Below are 24,098 nucleotides of genomic sequence, written 5' to 3' on the forward strand. Positions count from 1 at the left end.
ATACCTGCCAAGGTAGAGATGATTTTTTTCCCCTTCCAAACGCCATTGACCTGTAGAAGGTTACCATACAGAAGGAGTCCATTTGGTCAATTTTGTCTGTACCAGCTCTTTGCTAGAGCAATCCTAAAATAATCATATGGCACATGCTCACCCCAGAGCCCTGTATATTATCCTGTAAACTGAAAAATGACTTGAGATACTTTTTGAATAAATTCTTCAGTTACTGCTTTTCAATGACATTAAGGAAGACTTCTGATTAATTTGTCATATTTCATATTTGCCTTGCACATCTCTAACATTTTCATTTTGTCATAGCAGTGGATAATATAACACATTACAAATTCATTATGAACTTTGTCACCTTATGTTCAAAGCTTGCATTGAGTTTAAATTTACATTTAAGCTAATTAGAAAGTGAACTTGCAGCAAAGCTTGTGGTGAACTAAGCTCATTACAAGCACCAAGCCTGGTCTGCAGCAAACTCGCTGAAATAGTTTGGCATGAAGTTGCAGTAGAGATAAGAATGAAACACTTGTCCGAACCAGCTGTAAGTTTGCCTCCATTTTTGTACAAGTCAAAATTGATGGAATTAATTTAATTTGCACCTCTTATAAATTGCCAGAAAGATAAGGAAAACATTATTCCTCTACTGTGTATTGGATTCTGAACTCTTGATTCTCAACACGGGACCAACTGAGTCAAAACCACTGCATTTTTTTTTACAATATTTTGTGTCAATCACAAGAATTAAAGAATCATGCAAGCACCAACTCTGAGGATTTAAACTATGCCCCACCCACAAATAAAAAATAATGCTCTAAAATGCTGCACCTTGTGTGCTGCACTCAACATGTTCAAATACATTGATTGAACTGGTGATTATTTGTGGCCTAAATAACATTAAGTTAGCCAAGGTTAACTGGTAGAATCAGATAAACATGATAGAAGACCAAGTTGTAACCAAGTCAACTGCCAAAGAAAAGTAGAATTTAATAAACAGTATTTTCACGTTTAATCATGAGGCTGAAAGGCTTGAACCCAAAGCAACACACGCAGGGCATCCCTATGTATGTAATGCTTCTCGATGACATCACAAGAGCTGCCCAAACCTCGAATGACTGGCCTTCGAACAGCGCTAACTGAGGTCGTGAGGCAGTGCTAATCATCGTGCTTATGATAACCCTTGCAATATGGTGTAAGACTGGTTTATTTACCATTTTAATTAGCAATTTGTTCTGAACATAAGCTCTCACATTGACACAATTCAGCATGAAAGTGGAAAACCTCACCTGAACACAATCCTACTCACAATATTGTTGACTGTGCACATTCATCAAAGGTTGGAAAAATGTAAAATGAAAGCAGATATAAATAAGTTGTCTCTTTAATGCTATCCGTTCAGATAACCTTCAATGGTACCATGTTTTTTTGATGTCACTTATAAATCACAAGGATTTATGCACGCAATAGGCAATAGAATGATCTGAATGCATGATGATGATATATTCATAATGGCCAATTTGAAAACTCATTCTGAATTGTTGAAAATTGCCAAAAGGTTTACAATTGTTGCTTTAAGTAATATGTAGCAAGGAAATAGATCATAAAGGGAATGGTGTACCTAGAAATTATACATGAATCAGATTATACAATGTCACTGCCAGATCATGGTTGAATGCCATACCCTGACTTACCCCTGCAATTTAAAATGAGATTTCACTTATAGCTATGTCTATAATTTGATGCAGAAGTGATGTCCTTCTCCATATCTCTATGAAGACCTTTAAATCAGGTCTGTGCAAACATTTATGTACCTATTTTATTTTCACAGCACTTAGTTATCTTGTGAGGAAGAGGACTCCTAGTTAGCTTTTCAGCCATGTTTCAAGAATTAAGGTCCATGACTGGGATTTTCCATGTCTGCTGGCGTCAGGCATGTTCGGTGGCATCAGTGGACAATAAGGCAAGAACGCCAAAAATCAGTTTCACAACGTCAAACCAGTTTGCAATCGTCTGCTCTGTCCACCGATGGTGGGCCACATTTCCCGCCATTGCACATCATTATAAGGCCAGCCCACCGGAATCATTTCCACCACCCCCACCACTCCCCCACCTCCCCCCTGCTGGATCGTCCACTCATGCGTGCACTTGGCAGCCTGCACTTTGAAAGAAACTTGGAAATGAGTACACAGTAACATTGCAGAGCGCTCGCCTAGGCCGCCTGTTGGACTTCAAGGTTGAGGCACATTGGACGGGGTGGGGGCACAAAGTTGAAGGTAGTGTACAAGTACATGCAGGGTGTGGGGGTGGGTGGATGAGGGAAGTAGCCTGGACACTAGGGACACCTTGTATAAAGTGACCATTCCTCTGCAGCTGAGATGGTTCAGGTGCAGCCACATTGATAGGATTGCAGTTAGGCTCTAGTTTCATTGCCCACTCAAGCAATGCAGAGGCTTGAAAATACCACTGAGTGATCCAGAGCTTTTCACCCCTTGGGCACAGACTATAAACTCATGAGCATTTTAGTGGACTGCAGAGCATTTGGACGACTGGCACTTTGTGCAATCTCCTTGCTAAAGCTGGCCATGGAGCAGTCACTGGTGGAGGTGTTCACAGCCCCTTGCAATGTGAGTATCCCGGTTTGGACCTGTCTCCCCCATGGTTCAAGCTAATAGTACAGCCTTGCAGCATGGGTTAGGAGAATGCCTGCATCTGAGCTGAGGACACTGCATGCAGTCCAATGGGCAAAGCTGCTGCCAATCGGTCAGGTGGAGTGGGGCGGACGTGGGTGGGGTTTCGGGTAGCCATGCAGCGCACTAATCTCTGGCCATCCAAGTGGTGGCCAGCACTCTCCGAGAACCAAGACAGATTCTTAGTGTACCCATGCTAACCCACACATCACTCCCTTTCATCCTACAGGAGAAATATACCATGATCATGGAGCCAGATGACCTAGCTGTATGCCTTGTGACTTACAGAGAGTGAAAGCGACTGAGAAGAGAGTGACTGAGGCTCCTGGCTGCGCAGAGGATGGAGCAGCACCCTCAAGAAGAGGGGGCGGCAGGGGCTCCCGCATATGCCACAGAAGAGCCACAGCGAGCCATCAGTGGTTGGCACCTAGTTAGGCCCAGGGTCTAGAGGGGCAGCCTTTTGTTCCTGCAGATGACCGAGAACCAAGGTCACCAAAGACTGTGCATGTCTAGGGAACTGGTTGGTCACATCTGCCAGCTACTGCAGGATTTGGCACCACAAGGACATGGAGATGATTCACTGCCAGTGGCTGTGAAAGTGACAGTGGCGCCCAATTTCTATGCCAGTCGCTTCTTTCAGAGCTCCATAGGTGAACTCTGTGGGCTACCACAAGCCTCCACCCACAAATGCATCCATGATGTCATGAATGCCACCTTTGTTAGAGCACACAACTTTGGGCATTTCAGCTGAGGCCAGGGCAGCCAGGATGCAAGAGTGATTGGATTTGCCCAAATCTCAGGTTTCCCACAGGTGCAGCGTGCCATCGACAACGCTCACATGGCACTCAGATCTCCGTTGCAACACATAGTCAAATATGTCAACCACAAGGGATTCCATTCGTTGAATGTGAAGCTGGTGTGTGACTACCACAAACGCATCCTGCAGGTTTGCGCAGTTTCCAGGGAGTGCGCACAACTCCAACATTATCAATTGGTCACAGATCCCTGAAATCTTCCAGGGTCCACAGAAGCTGTAGGGGTGTCTCCTCAGGAACAAGACCTACACACAGAGGACGTGGCTGATGACACCCATGCGGCAGACTCAGACTGCAGCAAAGCGAAGGTATAACGAAGCTCATGCTGCAACTCACAACTTGGTGGAACAAACCATCAGGATGATGAAGATGAGGTTCCAATGCCTGGAACAGTCTGGTGGAGCCCTGCAATATAGTCCCGAGAGGGTGTCACACATCGTCGCCGCCTGCTGTGCCTTTCAAAACCTGGTGCTGCAATGGGGAGAGGAGCTGGCTGAGGAGATGGAGGAGCTGGAGGTGCCCCCCCCGATGAGTTACACGCCAACGAGGATGAGGGTAAGGAGGTCCTTGAAGGTGACAATGATGGGGATGAGGATGAAGAGGTCCTCGTAGGCAAGGATGATGGGGATGAGGCCCTCACACTGGCCAGATGAGGCAGGTGCGCCTGTGAGGCCCTCATAGCTGGTAGATTTGTGGAGGATGATGACGACATGCAGTGAGGAGACACCATAGATCCTGTGAATGTTTGACTGCAGTCTGGCTTATGACAACACACATACCCTCCGTGATAATGCTCCTGTCATGGAGATGCAGTGGAGGCCCTAATAGTTATTTGATTGCAGGAGGATGATAACAACATGTAATGAGGGCACTCCATAGATTTTCACATATTCACTGTGAATATCTGACTCCAGTCTGGCTGAGGGCAGCTCGCTTGCGCTCTATGATCAGGGTCATATCATGGAGATGCAGCCATGAAATTTTAAAAGCATCTGATCCTTTGTCCATCTTCAGCATCTGACCCCTTCAGGAGCACAGCATCACTGGTCACAGATGCTGAAAGGATGGGGGCCAGCCCCATCTTAAAGATAGTGAGAGCACACAGAGAGAATGAGAGAACTCTGTGGTGCCTGCCCATGATATTCTGGCAGCAATTACAAGCACCATCGAGGTGCAGGAATCAGTAATGTTTCCAGAGAGTGTGAGGCCGGACCATCACTGTGGTCTGAAGGCTGCACAAAGCATAGGGAAGAGGCCCTGGACTGAGACACCTGCCTTTACCTTGTGCGGAAAGGATTCACATCTGAATGACAAGAACACTGCTCATCAGAACAAGGAACCATAGGCAGGGAGAGATTGTTGGGAGTTTATTGACAATAGTGAACAGTATGTACAAGTGATTAACACCCGTCCCCACCGAGTGGTTATGGTACTGGGTTTGTAACCCCAAGATCAAGAGTTCAAATCTCACAATGGCAAACTATGAAACAATGTAACTTCATCTGAAACAGATGGAAACAGGTTTACTCGAAAGAGTTAAATCCTCTTAGAGGAGGACCTCCTCGTGAACCTGCTCCTGGGCCTGGCCAAGTTGGCCATTAACAGGTCCAGGCAGCATGCGATCGACGGGGGAGTCCTGCCCGATTGTTTATCCTATGTTCGCGGCTGGATGTCCCTGGAGAGGGAGCACGCAGTGTCTGCTGGCACTCTCGAGGCCTTCCGTGCTCGGTGGGCACCGCGGGGACTGGGGTGTTTTGTTGACCCCTTTAATCACATTTTGATTTAAAGTTTGTAAGTTTCCTTTAAACTTTGTTCTTGGTATTACAGCTGACCTGAATTAGGGGCTGTGCCTGATTTATCCCAATTTTGTTAGTTTGGTTTTATTGGTTTTAACTCAAAAGAGTTACACCTTCTTAACAGGCTTGGCCTAAATAGCCAAGTGGTTATGGTACTGGGCTTGTAACGCCAAGATCAAGAGTTCAAATCTCACAATGGCAAACTATGAAACAATGTAACTTCATCTGAAACAGATGGAAACGGGCTTGTACTCGAAAGAGTTACACCTTCTTAACTTTCTTAACCCTGCCACTAAGTACTGGTGCACCCCAGCCATCCACAGCGGAATTGGAGGCAGCCTGCTGACTGCTACACCCTCTCTGTGATGACCTTGGCGGGCATTGTCTGGAGGGCTGAGACTTGGAGGGCTCCGTCCTGCTTTTGGGGTCTTGCTGTGTGGCAGTGGCACCCTCCACGACCTGTGGAGCTGGAGCTGCTGAGGAAAGAGAATGAGGGGATTCGGATGGGCCAGACACTCCTGGAGTCACCTAGATCGATGGGCCTGGGAGGGTACATCTGCTGAATCTCCTCCTTATCAGTGGAGTGAGATCAAGCAGCCCCGCACCTCTCTCGTGTACACACTGTTGAAGGACAACTATGGCATAAGCGATGGAGTTGAGCCACCTCAGCCTGAAGGCGGACAGACTCTTTTATCGTGCCTTGCAATCTGAGGAGAGCAGCGGACATCCCTTCCTGATGTTCCCGAGTTTGCCTTTGGAGCTCCAGCAACTGTGACATGAGTGAGTCCAAAGGCTCGTCATCTGACTCGGACTGGACTCAGCAAATTTCTGGCCTCCAGCAGTCCTCTGATTACCGAACACCTGGGAAGTACCTGCTGCAGCCTGCTGTGGATCAGGAAATGCGATGTGCTGATCAGACTGTGATCCCAAGGCTACTCTACAGCTGGGTCCCACTGAGGTGTGTCTGCTTTAGATATGGCACCTGGAGTGATGAAGTGGCGAGATGATAGCGTGGTGGGTGGATGAGAACCCACCCATCATGGAAACAGCGTGTTTCCCAGGAATGCGTAATTAATGCAGCGAGTTTGAGATGATATGGTGTGAAAAACAGCCATCGTGACTGGCGGGTAAAACATCATTTTACCCACCCACTATCACACTTAGTGAAAATCTGGGATGATTCTGCCTCACGGGTCAGATTTTCCTGTCGGCTTGGGAAAACCCAACCTCCACACTTTTGCACCTTCTAAAATGCACAACTGACCCGTGTGTGTCTTTCCGGGGATTTTTGTCTTTTCTCACAGGGGCCAGAATTGCGGTGCATTCACAATGGAGTTCGTGAGGAATGTGGGTTCGGAGTTGGGCCAGTTAGAAGGCTCGCTTCAGTTCTCCAACACCCATATCACCCCATGCATTCTCAGATCCCTCATGCCCCCCCATTTGTGCTTCATAGCCACTCACCCAGTATGTACTATGTGCAGTCCTCAAGAGCCAGGCAATAGCAATAGGAATTATTTTAAAATCATTGGGAAAAATAATAAACTTTTGACAATCGAATAAAACACTGAATTTAAACTCACTATCATTGATACTGGAAAAGAAAACTACTCCAGTGCAAAAATAAATGTAATCCTTTAAGTGCCTGTAAGGTTTTGTAATCAGGCAGGAAACCACACCAAAGGCATATTCTGACATTATAGCCTCTTAAAAGTTTTAGTTGTTCTTGAATCAATGGACCACATGCTGAGCTGAAGCCATTAGTACCTTTTGAAATGCAGCCATGTATTTATAATGGCTACAGCTGTCATAACAAAAGCCTCCAGCTATATTGCCTGAAACTGACAGAGCAGAATGGTGTCCCAGTTCCATTTCAAAGAATAGTGCCTGCCAATCAATGGAGAGGAGCAGGTGCAGAGAATTTTTTTTCAAGTTTCAAAAGCCGTTTTTTTTTTTAAATAGCCAGAGCTGTTAGTCGATTTAAATCACACATGACAACAGAGGTTGTTAAGGCATTATTATTTTCATATTTTTTAATGTATACGGCACTTTCTTCAATGGCAAAAGTACTCTAATGCATGACAACACTTACACAATGGAGCCCAATGCAAGGGTCAACTTAGCTTTGCAGGATAGACCCCCATGGTGAATTACTGCCTTATGAACATATCTACATAACAATACAGCATCTAATAATGACATTTTAAGGTGTCAAAATATTTTACACTTATGTGTCAGAATGTTCCCGACTCCTCAGCGGGCTTCACCCAGTGGTCCTGAACTCTTCAAGCAGGTTGATTTTTTTAGGGCTTCCAAAACTCATATCAGCAGACAAAAAGTGTGTGTGCGAGGAAATGCAATTTTCCTGTGGTTCTCACCATAGGGGCCTGATCTCGGAAGAGGTGCATGTCGTTTGCACCCAATGTCTTCTCAACCATGGGTCGGACACAACTGTGCTAAACTTAAATAAGGGCAATTGCAAAGGAATGGTGGCAGAGTTGGCTGGAGTGGACTGAGATAGGATTTTAGCAGAAAAAACGGCTGATGAACAATGGCAGACATTTAAGAAACTAGTTCATGACCCACAACAAAGAATTATCCCAGTGAGGAAGAAGGATTCAAGGAAGAGAATAAACCAACCATGGTTAACCAAGCAAGTTAAGGATAGTATCAAATTAAAAGAAAAGGCATACAATGTGGCAAAATTAATGGTAAGCCAGAGGATTGGGAAAGTTTTAAAAACCAACAAAAGATGACCAAAAAATAATAAAGAGGGATAAATTAAACTTTGAGAGTAAACTAGCAAGTAATATAAAAAACAGACAGTAAGAGCTTCTTTAAATATCTAAAAAGGAAGAGAGAGAGAGGCAAAAGTGAACATAGGCCCCTTACAGAATGAGGCTGAGGAAGTAATAATGGGAATCAGAAAATGGCAGAGGAGTTGAATAAGTACTTTGCTTCAGTCTTCACGGTAGAAGACACCAAAAGCTTACCAAAAATACTAAATAACTATCAGACAAAGGGGGGGTGGGGAATAAACACAATAACAATCACTAGAGAAAAAGTACTAGGGAAACAATTGGGGTAAAGGCCGATAAGTCCCCTGGGCCTGATGTTGCATTCTAGGATATTAACGGAAGTAACTACAGAGATAGTGGATGCACTGGTAGTGATCTTCCAAGAATCCTTACATTCTGGAAAAGCCCCAGAGGATTGGAGATGGGCCAATGTAACACCCTTATTCAAAAGGGGGGGAAACAAAAAAACAGGTAGCTATAGGCCAGTTAGCTTAACATCTGTCATGGGGAAAATGTTAGAGTCTATTATAAAGGATGTAATAGCAGAGCATTTAGAATTACATAATCTAATCAAACACAGTCATCATGGCTTCATGAAAGGGAAATCATGCCTGACAAATTTATTAGAATTCTTTGAGGAGGTAACAAACAGGATAGATAAAGGGGAGCCAGTAGATGTAATATATTTGAATTTCCAAAAGGCATTCAATAAGGCATTGCACATAGGGCTACTTAATAAGATAAGAGCCCATGGTGTTGGGGGCAGTATATAAGCATGGATAGAGGATTGGGTAACTAATAGAAGACAGAGGGTTGGGATCAGGGGGGCATTTCCAGGATGGCAACCTATAACTAGTGGAGAGACACAGGGATCAGTGCTAGGGCCTCAATTATTTAGAATAATGAATGTACTATCATCAAATTTATGGACAATACAAAAATAGGTGAGAAGGCAAGTGATGAGGATGACACAAGGAATCTACAGAGGGATATAGACAGGTTAAGTGAGCGGGCAAAGGCTTGGCAGATGGAATATAATATGGGAAAATGTGAGGTTATGCACTTTGGTAGGAAGAATAGAGGAATTGAACATTATTTAAATGGAGAAAGACTGCAGAAGACTGCAGCACAGAGGGATTTGGGAGTCCTTGTGAATGAATCCCAAAAATTTAACATACAAGTTCAACAGGCAATAGGGGAGGCAAATGGAATGTTGGCCTTTATTTCAAAGGGATTGGAGTATAAAAATAGGGAAGTATTGCTAAATCTATACAAAGCACTAGTTAGACCACACCTAGAATACTTTGAACAGTTTTGGTCCCCTTATCTAAGGAAAGATATACCGGCGTTGTAGGCAGCCCAGAGAAGGTTCATTAGGTTGACCCCGGGTATGGAGGGGTTTTCTTATGAGGAGAGGTTGAGTAGATTGGGCCTGCACTCATTGGAGTTTAGAAGAATGAGAGGTGACCTTATTGAAACATGTAAGATTCTTAAGGGGCTTGTCAGGGTAGATGCTGAGAGATAGTTTCTTCTTGTGGGAGAGTCTAGGACCAGAGGGCATAATCTCAGAGTAAGGGGTCACCCATTTAAAACAGAGATGAGGAGAAATTTCTTCTCTCAGAAGGTAGTTAATCTATGGAATTCTTTACTGCAGAGCGCTGTAGAAGCTGGATCATTAAGCATATTCAAAGCTGAGATAGACAGATTTTTAATCAGTAAAGGAATCAAGGGTTATGGGGAAAAGGCAGGAAAGTTGAGTTGAGGATTGTCAATCAGCCATGATTTCATTGAATGGCGGAGCAGAGTCGATGGGCCAGATGGTCTACTTCTACTCCTACGTCTTATGGTCTCATGGTCTAACCCACGAAAAAGCTACAAGAAAATGGTGTGGGGTCCAGAAGGCAGAGGAAAATTGTTTATCCAGTAAAAATAACTGAGTTCAGCATATCGCGACTCGAGTAGCACCTCCATTGGGAGATAAAAATCTGGCCCTCAGAGTGTCCGCCAGGCTAAATAAACTCAGCAGTTGCCACGTGCCCTTAATTACAGGTTACACTGAAAGAGGATCAAGGAAGATCACATGGTATTGCTAACTTAGACTCTGGTGTAAATCCTTTAGAATTTAATTATTCTAATCATCAGAACCAGTTATGACAATTATAGATTATCATAGTGATAGGCCCTTCATATCTAAATAAATATACCTAAAATACAGTACTTTTCAGTTTTCCTTACCCTAAGACTTTAATAAACCTAAACTGGAATCAGCAACATAATAAAGTGAGATCATTCTAAGATTGAATATCAGTTATTTAATCAGAACTCTGTTTGAAAGTCATTTCAATTCTAATACAATAATGTACTGCCAGCTCCAATTTTAAATCAGGCTGAGTGCATAGAGATCAGTGGTTGGTTGATTTTCAATTTATGAAATTGACCTGAAATTGATGAACACATCACAAGAAGCAAAAGGATACAAGTGCAAAAAATGCTGCAGGAAATGCTGGAATTTACAAAAATATTCCACAGGTATTCATCCATCTGTGTGGGATATTTTCCCTCCAATTTTGTCTTGCCCACTCCCTTCCACCCTAAAAGACTGTAATGCAACACTACCAAGGTAACTGGACAGCTTACAGTAATACATCCAATAATCCATTCTTCACATCTATTTCTAGACAATGGAGAAGGAGCAAAATTCGATAACACCCGATAATGGACATGGGGGTCATTGTGCGCAATTAACCAGCACCCCATTTGCTGTGAGGCAGGCAGCACACAAACCTCATGCTGCTTGCTAATTTAGGTGATGATAGCATGCAGCCCCCCTGCCAAATGCATTGCTGAATGACTGCACCCTTCAGCAGGGGCTCTACATTCAAGCAAGGCGAGCAACACTCTAAGCTAGCCTGCACTGCTTAAAGCCAACCTGCACCTCTTAAATGTCAAGTGGATTTTGGGTGCAGCAAAATTGGAACTGTTTACAGAAGAGTCTTTTGTTAAATTTATTCTTTCATGAAATATGGTATCACTGACAAGGTCAGCCTTTGTTGGCCATCCCTAATTGCTCTAGTACTAAGTGGCTTGCTAGGCCATTTCAGAGGGCAGTTAAGAGTGAACGGCATTGCTGTGAGTCTGAACTCACATGTAGTCTAGGTAAGGACAGCAGATTTCCTTCCCTAAAGGGCATTAGTGAACCAGATCAGTTTCATGGTCACCTAGCCATGGTCAGAGTAGTTTTCAATTCCAGATTTTATTAACTGAATTTAAATTCCACCAGTTGTCATGGTAGGATTTGAATCTGTGCCCCCTGGGCATTAAGCCTGGGCCTCTGGATCACTAGTCCAGTGATGTTACCATTATGCCATCATCTCCCCCATCTCTCACCGTCTCCCTGGATAGAAAGGGGATGAAAATTGTGTAACAGTACAGAACATGCACCAAGGTTCTCTGGTGCAGCACTCAAGAGCTTGCTACCAGGAGGCTGACCGAAAGAGCTAGAGAAGTGCTCTTCCCACAGTGGACCAGGTGGGCCTCCAAGCAAGCAGTGAGAAGGCAATGGCAGCACACAGCCATCAGTGACAATACCAACAGTCTAGCCTCAAGGACCAGGGTGCAATGCAGGAACAAATTCATAATCTCAGGTCAGTGGATGCATCTTCAAATGCCATATCCTTGCAAATGAATGTTTAACCTCATTGACTGCCCCATTCATTCACCTACCAACAATGTCTATCAATAACAACTCATATTTCACATTCACAGCCTCAACTCAGTCTCATACACTTAGTACTGCGCAATACTTCATACTCGCATCTCTTAGCTTGCACACAATTTGAATTTTTCAACCTTAATAGGCATATCACCTAAAACAATGCAACACACTCCCCTATCTCTTGCAGGACAAGTTGACACACAACTGCAGGCAACAGCACCTAACCAGTAGGGGCAAGCAATGCATGGTCTCACCCCCATGAAGGAGGCTGCGCTGGAAACCCTGGGGTGGCCACAACTGAGGCCATGGCCAATGGCAGGGCTGAAACGATCAACCATGACAGTGTGCTTATACCTCATTCACCTTCACATGTCCCACTTCCCCATAATCACATAATCTCTTATGATTCCGAAGCCACACATAGTGTAAACATGCACATCTTGCTTTCCGACCCTCCCTCACCACAGCCCTACTCTTATGCCTTTTTCCTTTCAGATATCCAAGAACTAACATCGGGACAAATACTAGTGCAGGAGCATGGTGCAAGAGGAGCAGGGCAGCGATGATGAAGAAACATTGTCAATTGATCTCACATTCACAGCCATCATCTTTATACTGGCACTGCATGAACTTTAGAGGGTAGCACAGAGGTGCCGTTATCCTGCTGTCCTCTCTCAGGATGACAGCATTCATCCTTTCACCATGGTCACTCCACACTTGCTGTTGTCTGTCAGCCAACCAGCTCAGACTGCTTGCCAAGCTGATGCAGTCTGCAGCCAGGCCTTATATGGCCAGAGCTGCTCAAGGGTGTCCTGCAAGGCATCTGCAGTCTCTTCCATTGAAAGTCAGCAGCCTTCTACCAGCCGGTGAAACGACTGGAGTAGCACCAGGAGCACCAGGAAAGATAAAGACATCTGTGATTCAACCACCAAGGGGGTGCTCAAGAGTGATTTTTTTTTTACATTTTTATGGAATATTGGATGGTTTGTGTGACAAAGTTATTTAGGAATGGTTATTTTGTGGTGGCTTTTATTTCAGCATTGTGGCCAAGAGGATGCTGTGATTGTCAGTGACAGTGAGAAGGTAAAGCATGGGACTGCTGTAAAATGGAGATTTCAGGTATCAGCCAATAGAACAGTGGTCGAATGAGGCAATCGCGGACAGCCCGGCTAGAAAGGGGGAGTATTGGTTGGCTCCTCCCTTTCTCCTGCTCCTCAGCTGCTCACTGTTTACCTGGTGGCAAGGGCTGTACCCTCACGATGGTGAGTTTGTACATGATACAGCAGACAACGACTAATTGTGACACATGTTCTGGCAAGTACTTCAGGGCTCCACCAGAGTGATCCTGGTTGCAGAACTATTGGTCGAGCATCACAAAGGTCTGCTTTATGATGTTTTGTGTGGCAGCATGGCTCTCATTATATGCTTTTATGCATGCTGTCATCTCGTTTGTAAAATGGAGACATTGCACTCACTGTTCCTAGCTGAGGTTGAGGTAAGAGAAATGTTCCCTGAAAACTCTGCAGCTGAGAGAGCCCATCACCTCCTCCTCTTCCCTCTATTAACAGTTTGCCCTCTGATGTGCTGCCTCTGCTCCATCCCCTCCTCACAGTGCAATGTGCAACTCCAGGGGGAGGGAAACTTCAGCACCCATGACTGCGAGCAAGTGGTCTGACCAGAATCCTTGAAGTCAGAACCAAGGCCTTCTCCATGTGCTGAACACTCCCTACCAACTTCATAAACTTTAAGCAACTGTGCAAACCACCAAGTATTTCTGCAAATTCAAACAGGACCAGTAGAAATTAGTCTCAGCAACTTGAGTGGTTAACACTGCTGAGGGGCTTTCCTATTGTTAATCACATGTTCCGCCGTGTGTGCTTAAGAGAGGGTGTTATCTGCAGTAAAGTCAAAATTGGCAGCATAAATCAGCATTGTACAACAATTGGCATCATGATCTGTCTACTCTGCATACTTCTGGTACTGATCCTAATGCCAGCACTAATGATCTCCACGCAGATATCCACAAATGCAGTACAGATGCCAGCTTAGGACTAGAGCTGAACCTGCAATGCCAAAACTATAGGTGCCATGGAGCTAAATTTTGCAGCCTGAGTCTTTGCAGGCTTTCTGAACATGTGAAAGCCCCAAACAAATCTAATCTCATTGTCACTTAAGGCCCATATAACTTTGCTTGCCAGAAGTCACTGGATAGCAATCAGGAACTCTAAGTAACCTTCCCCTCCTTAGCACAAGGCAGCAAGCCCAGTACTTGTGCTTCTAGCAGCATCCTAGGGTCAGCCAACTCAACACTGATCAGTTTGCTTACCAGATGGTTGGACCTTGTTTTCCAGGACCTGCAAAGACTGTTGACTAAAAGATGGCACTATCAGTTCTGTCCTACTACAAACTTAAAGGAAAGTAAAGGAAATGCCAAAAATTAGGAAGACTAATTTCAATTTTTTTCTTGCATTAAAGGTACAATTCTGGGAGTGCAGTTTGTAACACTATCTTTATAGTTTGAAACTAGATTAGGATTAGTGAACTAAAAATCAGTCTTCAACTTTATTTATGAAAACATTATTTTAAATTTTAGATCATGTGGACAGAAAAGGTGACAAGCATGGTTAATACAAAGCATCACATACTGCAGATGCTGAAAATCTGAAATAAGAACAGAAAATGTTGGAAATACTCAGCAAGTCAGGCAGCATCTGTGAAGAGAGGAAAATAGGTCCAATATTTCAAATCATCGACCTGAAGCATAGCTAAAAAAAACTTTTCATCAGGCAAGACATTTATACACACTTCCTTGAGTATAATTGTTAAAATTCTTTTGATCCTCAGTAGCTCATTGCAACTCTCCCCCACATTCCGCTGTTTTCCAGGGTTATCATTTTGAACACACGAGTCACAATTTAGTTTCCTCCAAAATATAGGGTGGAATTTTCCATGCCTGCTGGCGTCGGGTGGATTCAACGGTGTGAACAGACAATATGGTGAGAAGGCCAAAAATTGGTTTTACGGCGTGTTGAAACCAGTTTGCGATTATGCGCTCAGCCCGTCGATGGCGGGCCGCGGTTTCCGCTGTCAGACGTTAGGAATCTCATTGTAATACATCTGCATATCATTACGAGGCCAGCTCGTCAGAATCATCCCCGCACGCTGGATCGTCCACCTGCCTCGGCGGGAAAACATGCCAGTTTAGAACACGTCTTGACAAGTGTCTGGGAGGAGGGAGGAGTGCAGGTGGGGGGGGAGTAAGGGTGGAGGAAGAAGTAAGGGTGGAAGGAAGGGGTGAGGAGAGGGGAGGGAGTGAGGGTGGAGGAAGAGTGGGGAAGGGGGAAGGATTAAGGCTGAAGGAAGAAATAAGGGTGGAGGAAGAAGTCAGGAACGGGAAAGGACTAATGCGAGGAGGGAGCCCAGGGTGGGGGAAGAGTGTTAAGGAAGGGGGAGCCCAAGGTTGGGGGGTTCTAATGGGTGAAGTGGTTCTAAGGGGGGAAGGAGTCTTGGCTGGGGCGATGGAGATGTTTTCCAGGTGAACGTGCAAGGGAGGGTTCTGATGAGTCCAGGATTGCCTCCAAGGGAGCGAACTGAGGGTGGGCGTGGTATGAGGGGAATGATGAGAATGACTGAGGGCAATGTGAGGCAATAGGATGGAAAGGTGAGGATTGTACGGTATCAAGAGAAGGGACGGTAAGGGTGGTTGGTGGGGGCTGGGAGGCAGTCACGGACCTTGACGATGGGAAGGAGGAGGTCAAGGAGATTAATGTGGATGGGGGGTGGGATTTTGGGGGGAAGGGGAGTATGCACATTTACTCGGATATCCCCGAAAGATAAAGGTTGTAGCTATTTGGTCACGGTGGAGGGAGGTGGTGAAAAGTGATGCCGGGAGGAGTGAACAGTGATGGGGGGAAAGGAATTGGATGACTGGGGAAGGGAAAGGGTGTGGCAGCAAAAGAAAAACTATCACCACCATGCTGGCTAAATTGAAAGTGAAACGAGAGTCATGGTGGGCGCGGTCAGGTGCTGCTTGGGAGTGTGATCAGTGAGTGGGTGGAGATGCAGGTCAGCTCAGATGGTCAACTGAAAGTGAACCCCAGCAGGCAGCAGTGAAAATGCTCGGGACACTGAGATGAGTGTGATATGGGACAGACCGGCATGCGTGGGAGAGTGCTTGCACGAAGCTCTGTAAAGCCCTGCCTGCACACACACGAACGCACGCGCACACACACACACACACACACACACACACATCTGAACTGCTAGTGAGAAGTGGGGGAGGGGCGGGGCGGCGGATGCAGTGGGAGGACTCACGAAGGCTGTAAATGAACCTGAAAGACATCATTACACATTATTCAGTAAAAGTGAGTATATTTTCAGATTGTAGAGTGACAAAATGTGTTCACCCGTGCAACCAACTGTGATCAGAATTTCTAACCTTTGAATGCCTTAGACTTCTAGGTGCTGCCCTGACATCCACAGCAGGGGTGGAGACTGTCTGTGCAGTGGTTGGCCCTGTTGCCTTTGATACTTTTGGCGTGGATCCCCTGGGGACCAGAGGCCTTGGCTCACTACCAAGGGTTGCTCTGGCTGTCCTCCTGTGGGCCAGCTGCCCCTGCGGTGACAGAGGACAAGGTTGAGGAGGTCACAGGAAAAGGAGACTTGGAGGGAGAGGACAGCCTCAGATTCCTGAGTGGATGACCCAGAGGCATCCAGCTGTCACTCTTCCTCCCCCTGAGTGTCCGGGGCCCCCAGCCTGACTCTTTGAGGGGAAGGAGCAACTGAGGGGACGTTGAGCTGCCCGTTTCCCTCTCATGTCGCCACTGCAGGAACTTATCCATGACTCCCACGAGGTCTGCACACATCTCCGTGTTCTGCTGGACCAGGGTCTCCATGGTGTCTGCCATCCTTCCCATGGAGGCCTCCATATGCGTATATGTGGGCACCATTTCATCAGAAAGCAGGCAGACGCACTCCTCCGACTCAAATGCCACACTGTTGAGGGCTTCCTACAACTCCGTGTGATGTTCCCACGCGTTCTGCAGAATCCCCAGGATGAGTTGGAAGGCCAACCGAACCTCACAGATGCTTCTTCCCCAGCAGTCGTCAAGTGCCTGGGAGTTCGACCGAACCTGCCTCCTCCTGCTGCGGACACATGTCCGTGCGGTGACCACCAGATTGTGAACCCGAGCCTGCTCTAGATCTAGGTCCCACCGAGGTGTGTGTTTCTGCACTGGTGGAGGGTGTGGGTAAGTGTTGAGATGAGCTGAGGGCCTGGCTGGCTGAGGGTGTTGATCGCTTGGCAGAGCTCCTGTGAACCAAAGTAGAGATAATTAGTGCATGGATGCAGAGTCAAAGCAGGAGAGAGGGAGCACTCAAATTTGCGTTGAGAGAGGGATGATATGGTGCAGGGTCCTCAGGTGGGTGTTTACCACTGACCTCACCGTCACTGCAGGCACGGTCCACATCCTCACCAGTCAGCATGATGGCACACTGGTCAAAGTGAGTGAGGGGCCTAATGTGGGCCACTCCACGCCTGGTCTAGGACTTCTCCCTACTGATATGAGCAGGCTTCTCCTGCATGAAAACAGATGGAGAGTGTGAGCAGGAAACATGGCATTGCATAGAACATTTGTGTGGTGAGTGTAGACATGGACAGGATGAGGACGTGAGCTCCAGAGGATATGAACCTGATGGAAATGTGAGGTTGTGTGTGAGAGTTAGTGGTGTTGTCCCTTGAGGTGTGAGATTCCTGTGGATGTGTGATGGGTTTGTGAGTGTGTGAGTTGAGAGTAATGAAAAGTGTGACTTACCCTGGCAGAGCAGAGATCATCATTCATCCTCTTGTGGCACTGCTTGGCTGTCCTCTTTTGCAGGGCATTGGTGCTGACCACCGCTGCCACCACTTCCCAAGCCAGGTTGGTAATATTGCTGCCCATCCTGCGGCCAGAGTGGGGATAGAGGACATCATGGTGGGCCTTCACTCCTTCCAAAACGCACTCGAGGGATGCATCATTAAACCTAGGGGCTGAACCATGTCTTCTGTGCAGCAATCCTGCACTGGAAACACAGAGGTGTGTGCGTGGCGCCTGGCATGGCAGACAAATGAGAGCCTGCCCGCCATTGAAACAGCGTGTATCCCGTGAATGCATAATTAATGCGGCGGGATTGGGACAATACGGCCTGAGAAGCCGCCATTGTGGCCGGTGGGTAAAACATTCTTTTTCCTGCCTGCTTCCGCACTTACTGCAAATCTGGGATGATTCCGTCCATAATCTAATGAAAGATAGAGTTATTTGGGCATGAGCACCATATATATGCCATTCAGAACATTTCCTCCACACCCCACCCACCCCCACTCTCCCTATAAGAACAGTCACATAGACAGTACAAAGTGGTGTTTCATCTTCAAGTGCAAAATAAAGAAAACTATAATGGCATTACAACTGAAAGTAGCATGGTCTAGGGATTTAACTAAATAAATGCTAAAAAGAGAGGTGAGATTGAAGAAAGAATGACTTTCTTTTCCACTTCCTCTATTCCCAATTCCTAACTTTCTTGACATGGTTAACTGCTTCTACAACTAGTCCATGGGTGCAAGTCATTTTTTCAATAACTTGCCAAAGTGATCATTAGTCACCCGCGACCTTTGGGAGGAGGTGCTGGTAAATTACTTCTTCACGAGGCATCTCTGCCAAGTGTGTTCCTGTTCTCACCCAACATCTACAAACCTCCTGAAGGAACAAGGCAATGGTCAATTGGTCTTTGCTTGGAGTGTAAGGTCAATTATAGTTTTATTGCTGCCATCCCAGATTAGATGATCTAGCTGAGAAAAGGCCAGGGACTTAAATTTGGAAAGTAGCTGGTTAGAGTTGCTTTAAGAAAGTGACATGTTCATGAAAGAGATTTTTACATCTGTTCATTAAAGTGGATCATTTTCACTTTCTGGAACCCAACATAGTTTCTGTCCTGTGCATAACTAGGACCCGGAATTGGATACCTCATTTGCAAAACATCATAAGCAGTCAAAGCACTGGCGATATTTCATAGTACCATGAGCAATGTTGATGCCAGAATAATAAAATAGTAACAGTGAATTCAGTAAGAACCTGAATTTTTACTTCAGGAAAAGTAACGGCACAACTGTGCTTTAACACAAGTTCATGATCCAGTTGAATGCTGGGATGCTGGGTTGATGGCAGTGGATTACAAGCAGTACTTAAATCAAAATGGTTCGGACTTAGTTTATTTATTATCTAAACCCCGAAACTTAAGTATTGCCTGACTGTGAGTTGTTGCATTTACTTTTTAATCACTGGGATGAAAATAGTCCAGGACCTAACAGAAAATTGGATTTAATACTGGAGCTCACAGAAAATACAGGAAAGGCAGGCTTTCACTGTGGCAAACAAAATGGCAGGGGGTTTCACAAAATATAATGACTCACCATTCTCCACAAAATCTAACTATAAAATGCCAAGTGCATCTTCCCCATAACAAGTTCTGTAGTGCTCACAAGGGATAAAGTCCTAAATGTGAAAATATATTTTTCTTCAATTCTAGTGGGGTTAATATACTCTTGAATATAAAATGTAACTCCAGTCTCTCCTCAGAGGTGCCCTTCAGCTATATTGAAACCCCTGAGAATTACAGTTAAACAACGTAAATTGTAGCAGCAATAAGCAAGCTGCAACCCTATTTAAAAATTGTCCACTCGGGTAGTACTATCTCAAATAGACTTACCACTCCTATAGAGAAGTAATTGTTGATAATAGTGTAAGGCACAGGGTCCCCCTTTTCCTCTTTGTCATGAGGAATCACTTCAACTTTCCATCTATCCAGCATGACCACTGTGCAGTTCTCAATGTCTTTAATGATCTTCATCAGACTCTCCCCTTCATAACCTTACAGGGAAACAAAAATAGTTGGTCAAATTGGTGTAAAAGTTTGTTGATGGCAAGTTAATGACATCGTTATATACAATTAAAAGGCAGATAATGGGTTAAAAATTAACATTTGGAGAGCTCATTCTCAGGTCTAAATATAGCTGGTTCTATTCTACATTCTTCAGTGCTGTCAATATTTTGGTTAACAAAATAATCACAAGCTAGGCTGGGTTACAAAATAGCTTTAGAAATCATTAAGCCATCCGGTCACAGTAACTGAGATCAGAGCTGGAACTGCACTCTGCATTCTCTGTATCATTGAGCAAACATCAGTGGTCAAGTGCATCCAGCAAACAGCGGCAGGGACAAGAAATTAATAGGTAGAAAATCAGTCCATGATTAGCCAGCCTGTGCTCACGGCAAGTACGGCTCCATGCCAGGTGCTCCCAATTACTATTGTCATTATTGTCTTAATGTAACTGTTTGTAAGCAGGGAAGATGGTGGAAAAGATGGTTTCAAAATGCTAAAGGTACAAGGCTAAGAGGAAGAAATTCCACAATATTTTCTTTAAAAATTGGCTTTATAACATATTATAATATTAAGAGACAGTTCTCTGCTGCCCAAGATAACAACTTCCCAGGTGTTTTCCATTCTAAGGGGTGCCCAGCTAACATGAGTTTTTAGAATTCTGCTCTGAATACAGCAAAGAACTCATTCAGCAAACATGGGAAAAGACCATAAGACCATAAAACATAGGAGCAGAAATTAGGCCATTCAGCTCATCGAGTCTGCTCCGCCATTCAATCATGGCTGATAAGTTTCTCAACCCCATTCTCCCGCCTTCTTCCTGTAACCTTTGATCCCCTTACCAATCAAGAACCGATCTATCTCGGTCTTAAATACACTTAATGACCTGGCCTCCACAGCCTTCTGTGGCAATGAATTCCAAAGATTCACCACTCTCTGCTTAAAGAATTTTCTCCTCATCTCTGTTCTAAAAGGTCTTCCTTTTACTCTGAGGCTGTGCCCTCGGGTCCTAGTCTCTCCTACTAATGGAAACATCTTCCCCACGTCCACTCTATCCAGGCCTTTCGGTATTCTGCAAGTTTCAATCAGATCCCCCCTCATCCTTCTAAACTCCATCGAGTATAGACCCAGAGCCCTCAAACATTTCTCATATGTTAACCCTTTCATCCCTGGGACCATTCTCGTGAACCTCCTCTGGACCCTCTCCAGGGCCAGCACATCCTTCCTGACAATACGGGGTCCAAAATTGTTCACAATATTCTAAATGTGGTCTGACCAGAGCCTTATAAAACCTCAGCAGCACATCCCTGCTTTTATATTCCAGTCCTCTCGAAATAAATGCCAACATTGCATTTGCCTTCCTAACTACCGACTCAACCTGCAAGTTAATCTAAAGAGAATCCTGGACTAGGACTTCCAAGTCCCTTTGCACTCCAGATTTCTGAATTCTCTGCCCATTTAGAAATTAGTCTATGCCTCTATTCTTCCTACCAAAGTGCATGACCTCACACTTCCCCATGTTGTATTCCATCTGCCACTTCTTTGCCCGTTCTCCTAACCTTTACAAATCCTTCTGCAGCCTCCCCACCTCCTCAATACCACCTGTCCCTCCACCTATCTTTGTATCATCTGCAAACTTAGCCAGGATGCCCTCAGTTTCTTCATCTAGATCATTAATGTATAAAGTGAAAAGTTGTGGTTCCAACACTGACCCCTGAACTCCACTAGTCACCGGCCATCATCCTGAGAAGGACCCCTTATCCCCACTCTCTGCCTCCTGCCAGACAGCCAATCTTCTATCCATGCTAGTACCTTGCCTCTAACACCAGGGGCTCTTATCTTACTGAGCAGCCTCCTATGTGGCACTTTGTCAAAGGCCTTCTGGAAGTCCAAGTAGATAACATCACTTGGCTCTCCTTTGTCTAACCTACTCATTACCTCCTCAAAGAATTCTAACAGATTTGTCAGGCATGACCTCCCCTTGGTGAAACCATGCTGACTTTGCCCTATTTTACCATGCACTTCCAGTTATTCTGAAATCTCATCCTTAATAATGGACTCTAAAATCTTACCAACGACTGAGGTCAGGCTAATCGGCCTGTAATTTCTGGTCTTTTGCCTCACTCTCTTCTTAAACAGGAGGGTGACATTAGCGATTTTCCAGTCCTCTGGGACCCTCCCTGATTACAGTGATTCCTTAAAGATCACCACTAATACCTCCACTATATCTTCAGCTATCTCCTTCAGAACTCTGGGGTGTAATCCATCTGGTCCAGGTGATTTATCCATCTTCAGACCTTTCAGTTTTCCTAGCACCTTCTCCTTGGTAATGGCCACCATACTCACCTCTGCTCCCCAACTCTCTTGAACTTTGGAGATGTTACTCGTGTCTTCCACCGTGAAGACTGACGCAAAGTACCTATTCAGTTCCTCTGCTATTTCTTTGTTCCCCACTACTACTTCTCCAGCGTCATTTTCCAGTGGCCCAATGTCCACTTTTGCTTCTCTCTTACCCTTTATATATCTAAAAAAAACTCTTGCAATCTTCTTTTATATTACTGGCTAGTTTACCCTCATATTTAATCTTTTCCTTCCTTATTTCTTTTTTAGTTGTCCTCTGTTGGTCTTTGTAGGCTTCCCAATCCCCTGGTTTCCCACTGTTCTTCGCCACATTGTGTGCTTTCTCTTTAGCTTTTATGCTGTCCCTGACTTCCCTTGTCAGCCATGGTTGCCTCGTCCTTCCTTTAGTATGCTTCTTCTTCCTAGGGATGAATTTTTGCTGTGTCTCCCAAATTACTACCAGAAACTCCTGCCTTTGCTGTTCCACTGTCTTTCCTGCTAGGCTCATCTCCCAGTCAATTCTGGCCAGCTCCTCCCTCATGCCTCTGTAGTTGGCCTTATTCAACTGTAATACCGTTACATCTGATTCCAGCTTTTTCCTCTCAAATTGCATGGTAAATTCTATCATATTATGGTCACTTCCTCCTAAGGGTTCCTTCACCTTAAGCTCTCTCATCAAATCTGCCTCATTACACATCACTAAATCTAGAATTGTCTGTTCCCTAGTGGGCTGCACCACAAGCTGCTCCAAAAAGCCATCTCGTAGACATTCCACAAATTCCTTTTCTTGGGATCCACTACCAACCTGATTTTCCCAGTCTACCTGCATATTGAAATCCCCCATGATGACTGTAACCTTGCCTTTCTTACATGCCTTTTCTATCTCCTGGTATATCTTGTGCCCCACATCCTGACTACTGTTCGGAGGCTTGTACATAACTCCCATTATGGTTTTGGTATCTTTGCGGTTCCTCAACTCTACCCACAAAGACTCTACATCATTTGACCCTATGTCGTTGCTTACTATCAATTGATTTTCATTTGTTACTATAAAAGCAACCTCACCCCCTCTGCCAACCTGCCTATCTTTTCGATTGGATGTATATCCTTGGATATTTAGCTCCCATTCCTGATCCTCTTGCAGCCATGTCTCTGTGATGCCCACCACATCATACCTGCCAATTTCAATCTGCACCACAAGCTCATTTACCGTATTTCGTATGCTGTGTGCATTCAGATACACCTTCAGTCCTGTATTTCCCGTCCCCTTTCTCATTATCGTTTCTTTATCTGATGTGCTTGAAGTTAAATTCTTAGCCCTTTCCAAACACTCTGTCCTATTTTGTGTTCTGGAGACTTTAATAGCCTCTCCTGGGCTCTCCTTTTTTTTCAGTTTTTTCATAATTTTCCATGAAGTTGAATCCACCCTCCCACACGCTAACCTGCTGCTTTGTTTCCCATTAGTCATACTTCTTGGAGTTTTACCCTCCCCGCCTCCCCCTCCCCCTCAACATTCTGGTTTAAAATTCTGTTGACCACCCTATTTACTCTTTTCGCTAGAACATTGGTCCCAGATCGGTTCAGGTGGAGACCGTCCCAATGGTACAGATCCCTCCTGTTCCAATACTGATGCCAGTGCCCAATGAAATGGAACCCCTCTTTCCCGCACCACTCCTTTAGCCACGTGTTTACTTCCCTTATACATGCGTCCCTATGCCAATTTGCATGTGGCTCAGGTAGTAATCCGGAGATTATAACCCTTGAGGACCTGTTCTTTAATTTATTTCCTAGTTCCTGATAATCCCCAAACAGGTCCTCTTTCCTAGTCTTACCTATGTTATTTGTCCCGACGTGGACCACAACAGCTGGATCCTCCCCCTCCCTCTCCAATATACTTTCAAGCCGGTCAGAGATGTCCCTCACCCAGGCACGAGGCAGGCAACATACCATGCGGGACTCTCGATCCTGCTTACAAAGGAAGCTATCAATTCCCCTAATTATAAACTCCCCTACAGCTACCATTTGGCTTTTTG

At 45.1% G+C, this 24,098-nt stretch overlaps 1 protein-coding gene across 3 annotated transcripts in view; it reads right to left on the reverse strand.

Moving 5' to 3' along the window:
* The window catches only part of dgkb (diacylglycerol kinase, beta), a 975,484-nt gene that overhangs the window by 550,357 nt on the left and 401,029 nt on the right, over positions 1-24,098 (reverse strand). For all 3 annotated transcript variants that reach the window (XM_041184471.1, XM_041184469.1, XM_041184470.1), the window contains one exon: positions 19,555-19,715. In XM_041184471.1, coding sequence (XP_041040405.1) covers positions 19,555-19,715 — 161 coding nt within the window. The remainder of the gene's footprint in view (positions 1-19,554; positions 19,716-24,098) is intronic.

Source organism: Carcharodon carcharias, chromosome 3 (genome assembly GCF_017639515.1).
Source record: "Carcharodon carcharias isolate sCarCar2 chromosome 3, sCarCar2.pri, whole genome shotgun sequence".
In the NCBI taxonomy this organism is placed as follows: Eukaryota; Metazoa; Chordata; class Chondrichthyes; order Lamniformes; family Lamnidae; genus Carcharodon; species Carcharodon carcharias.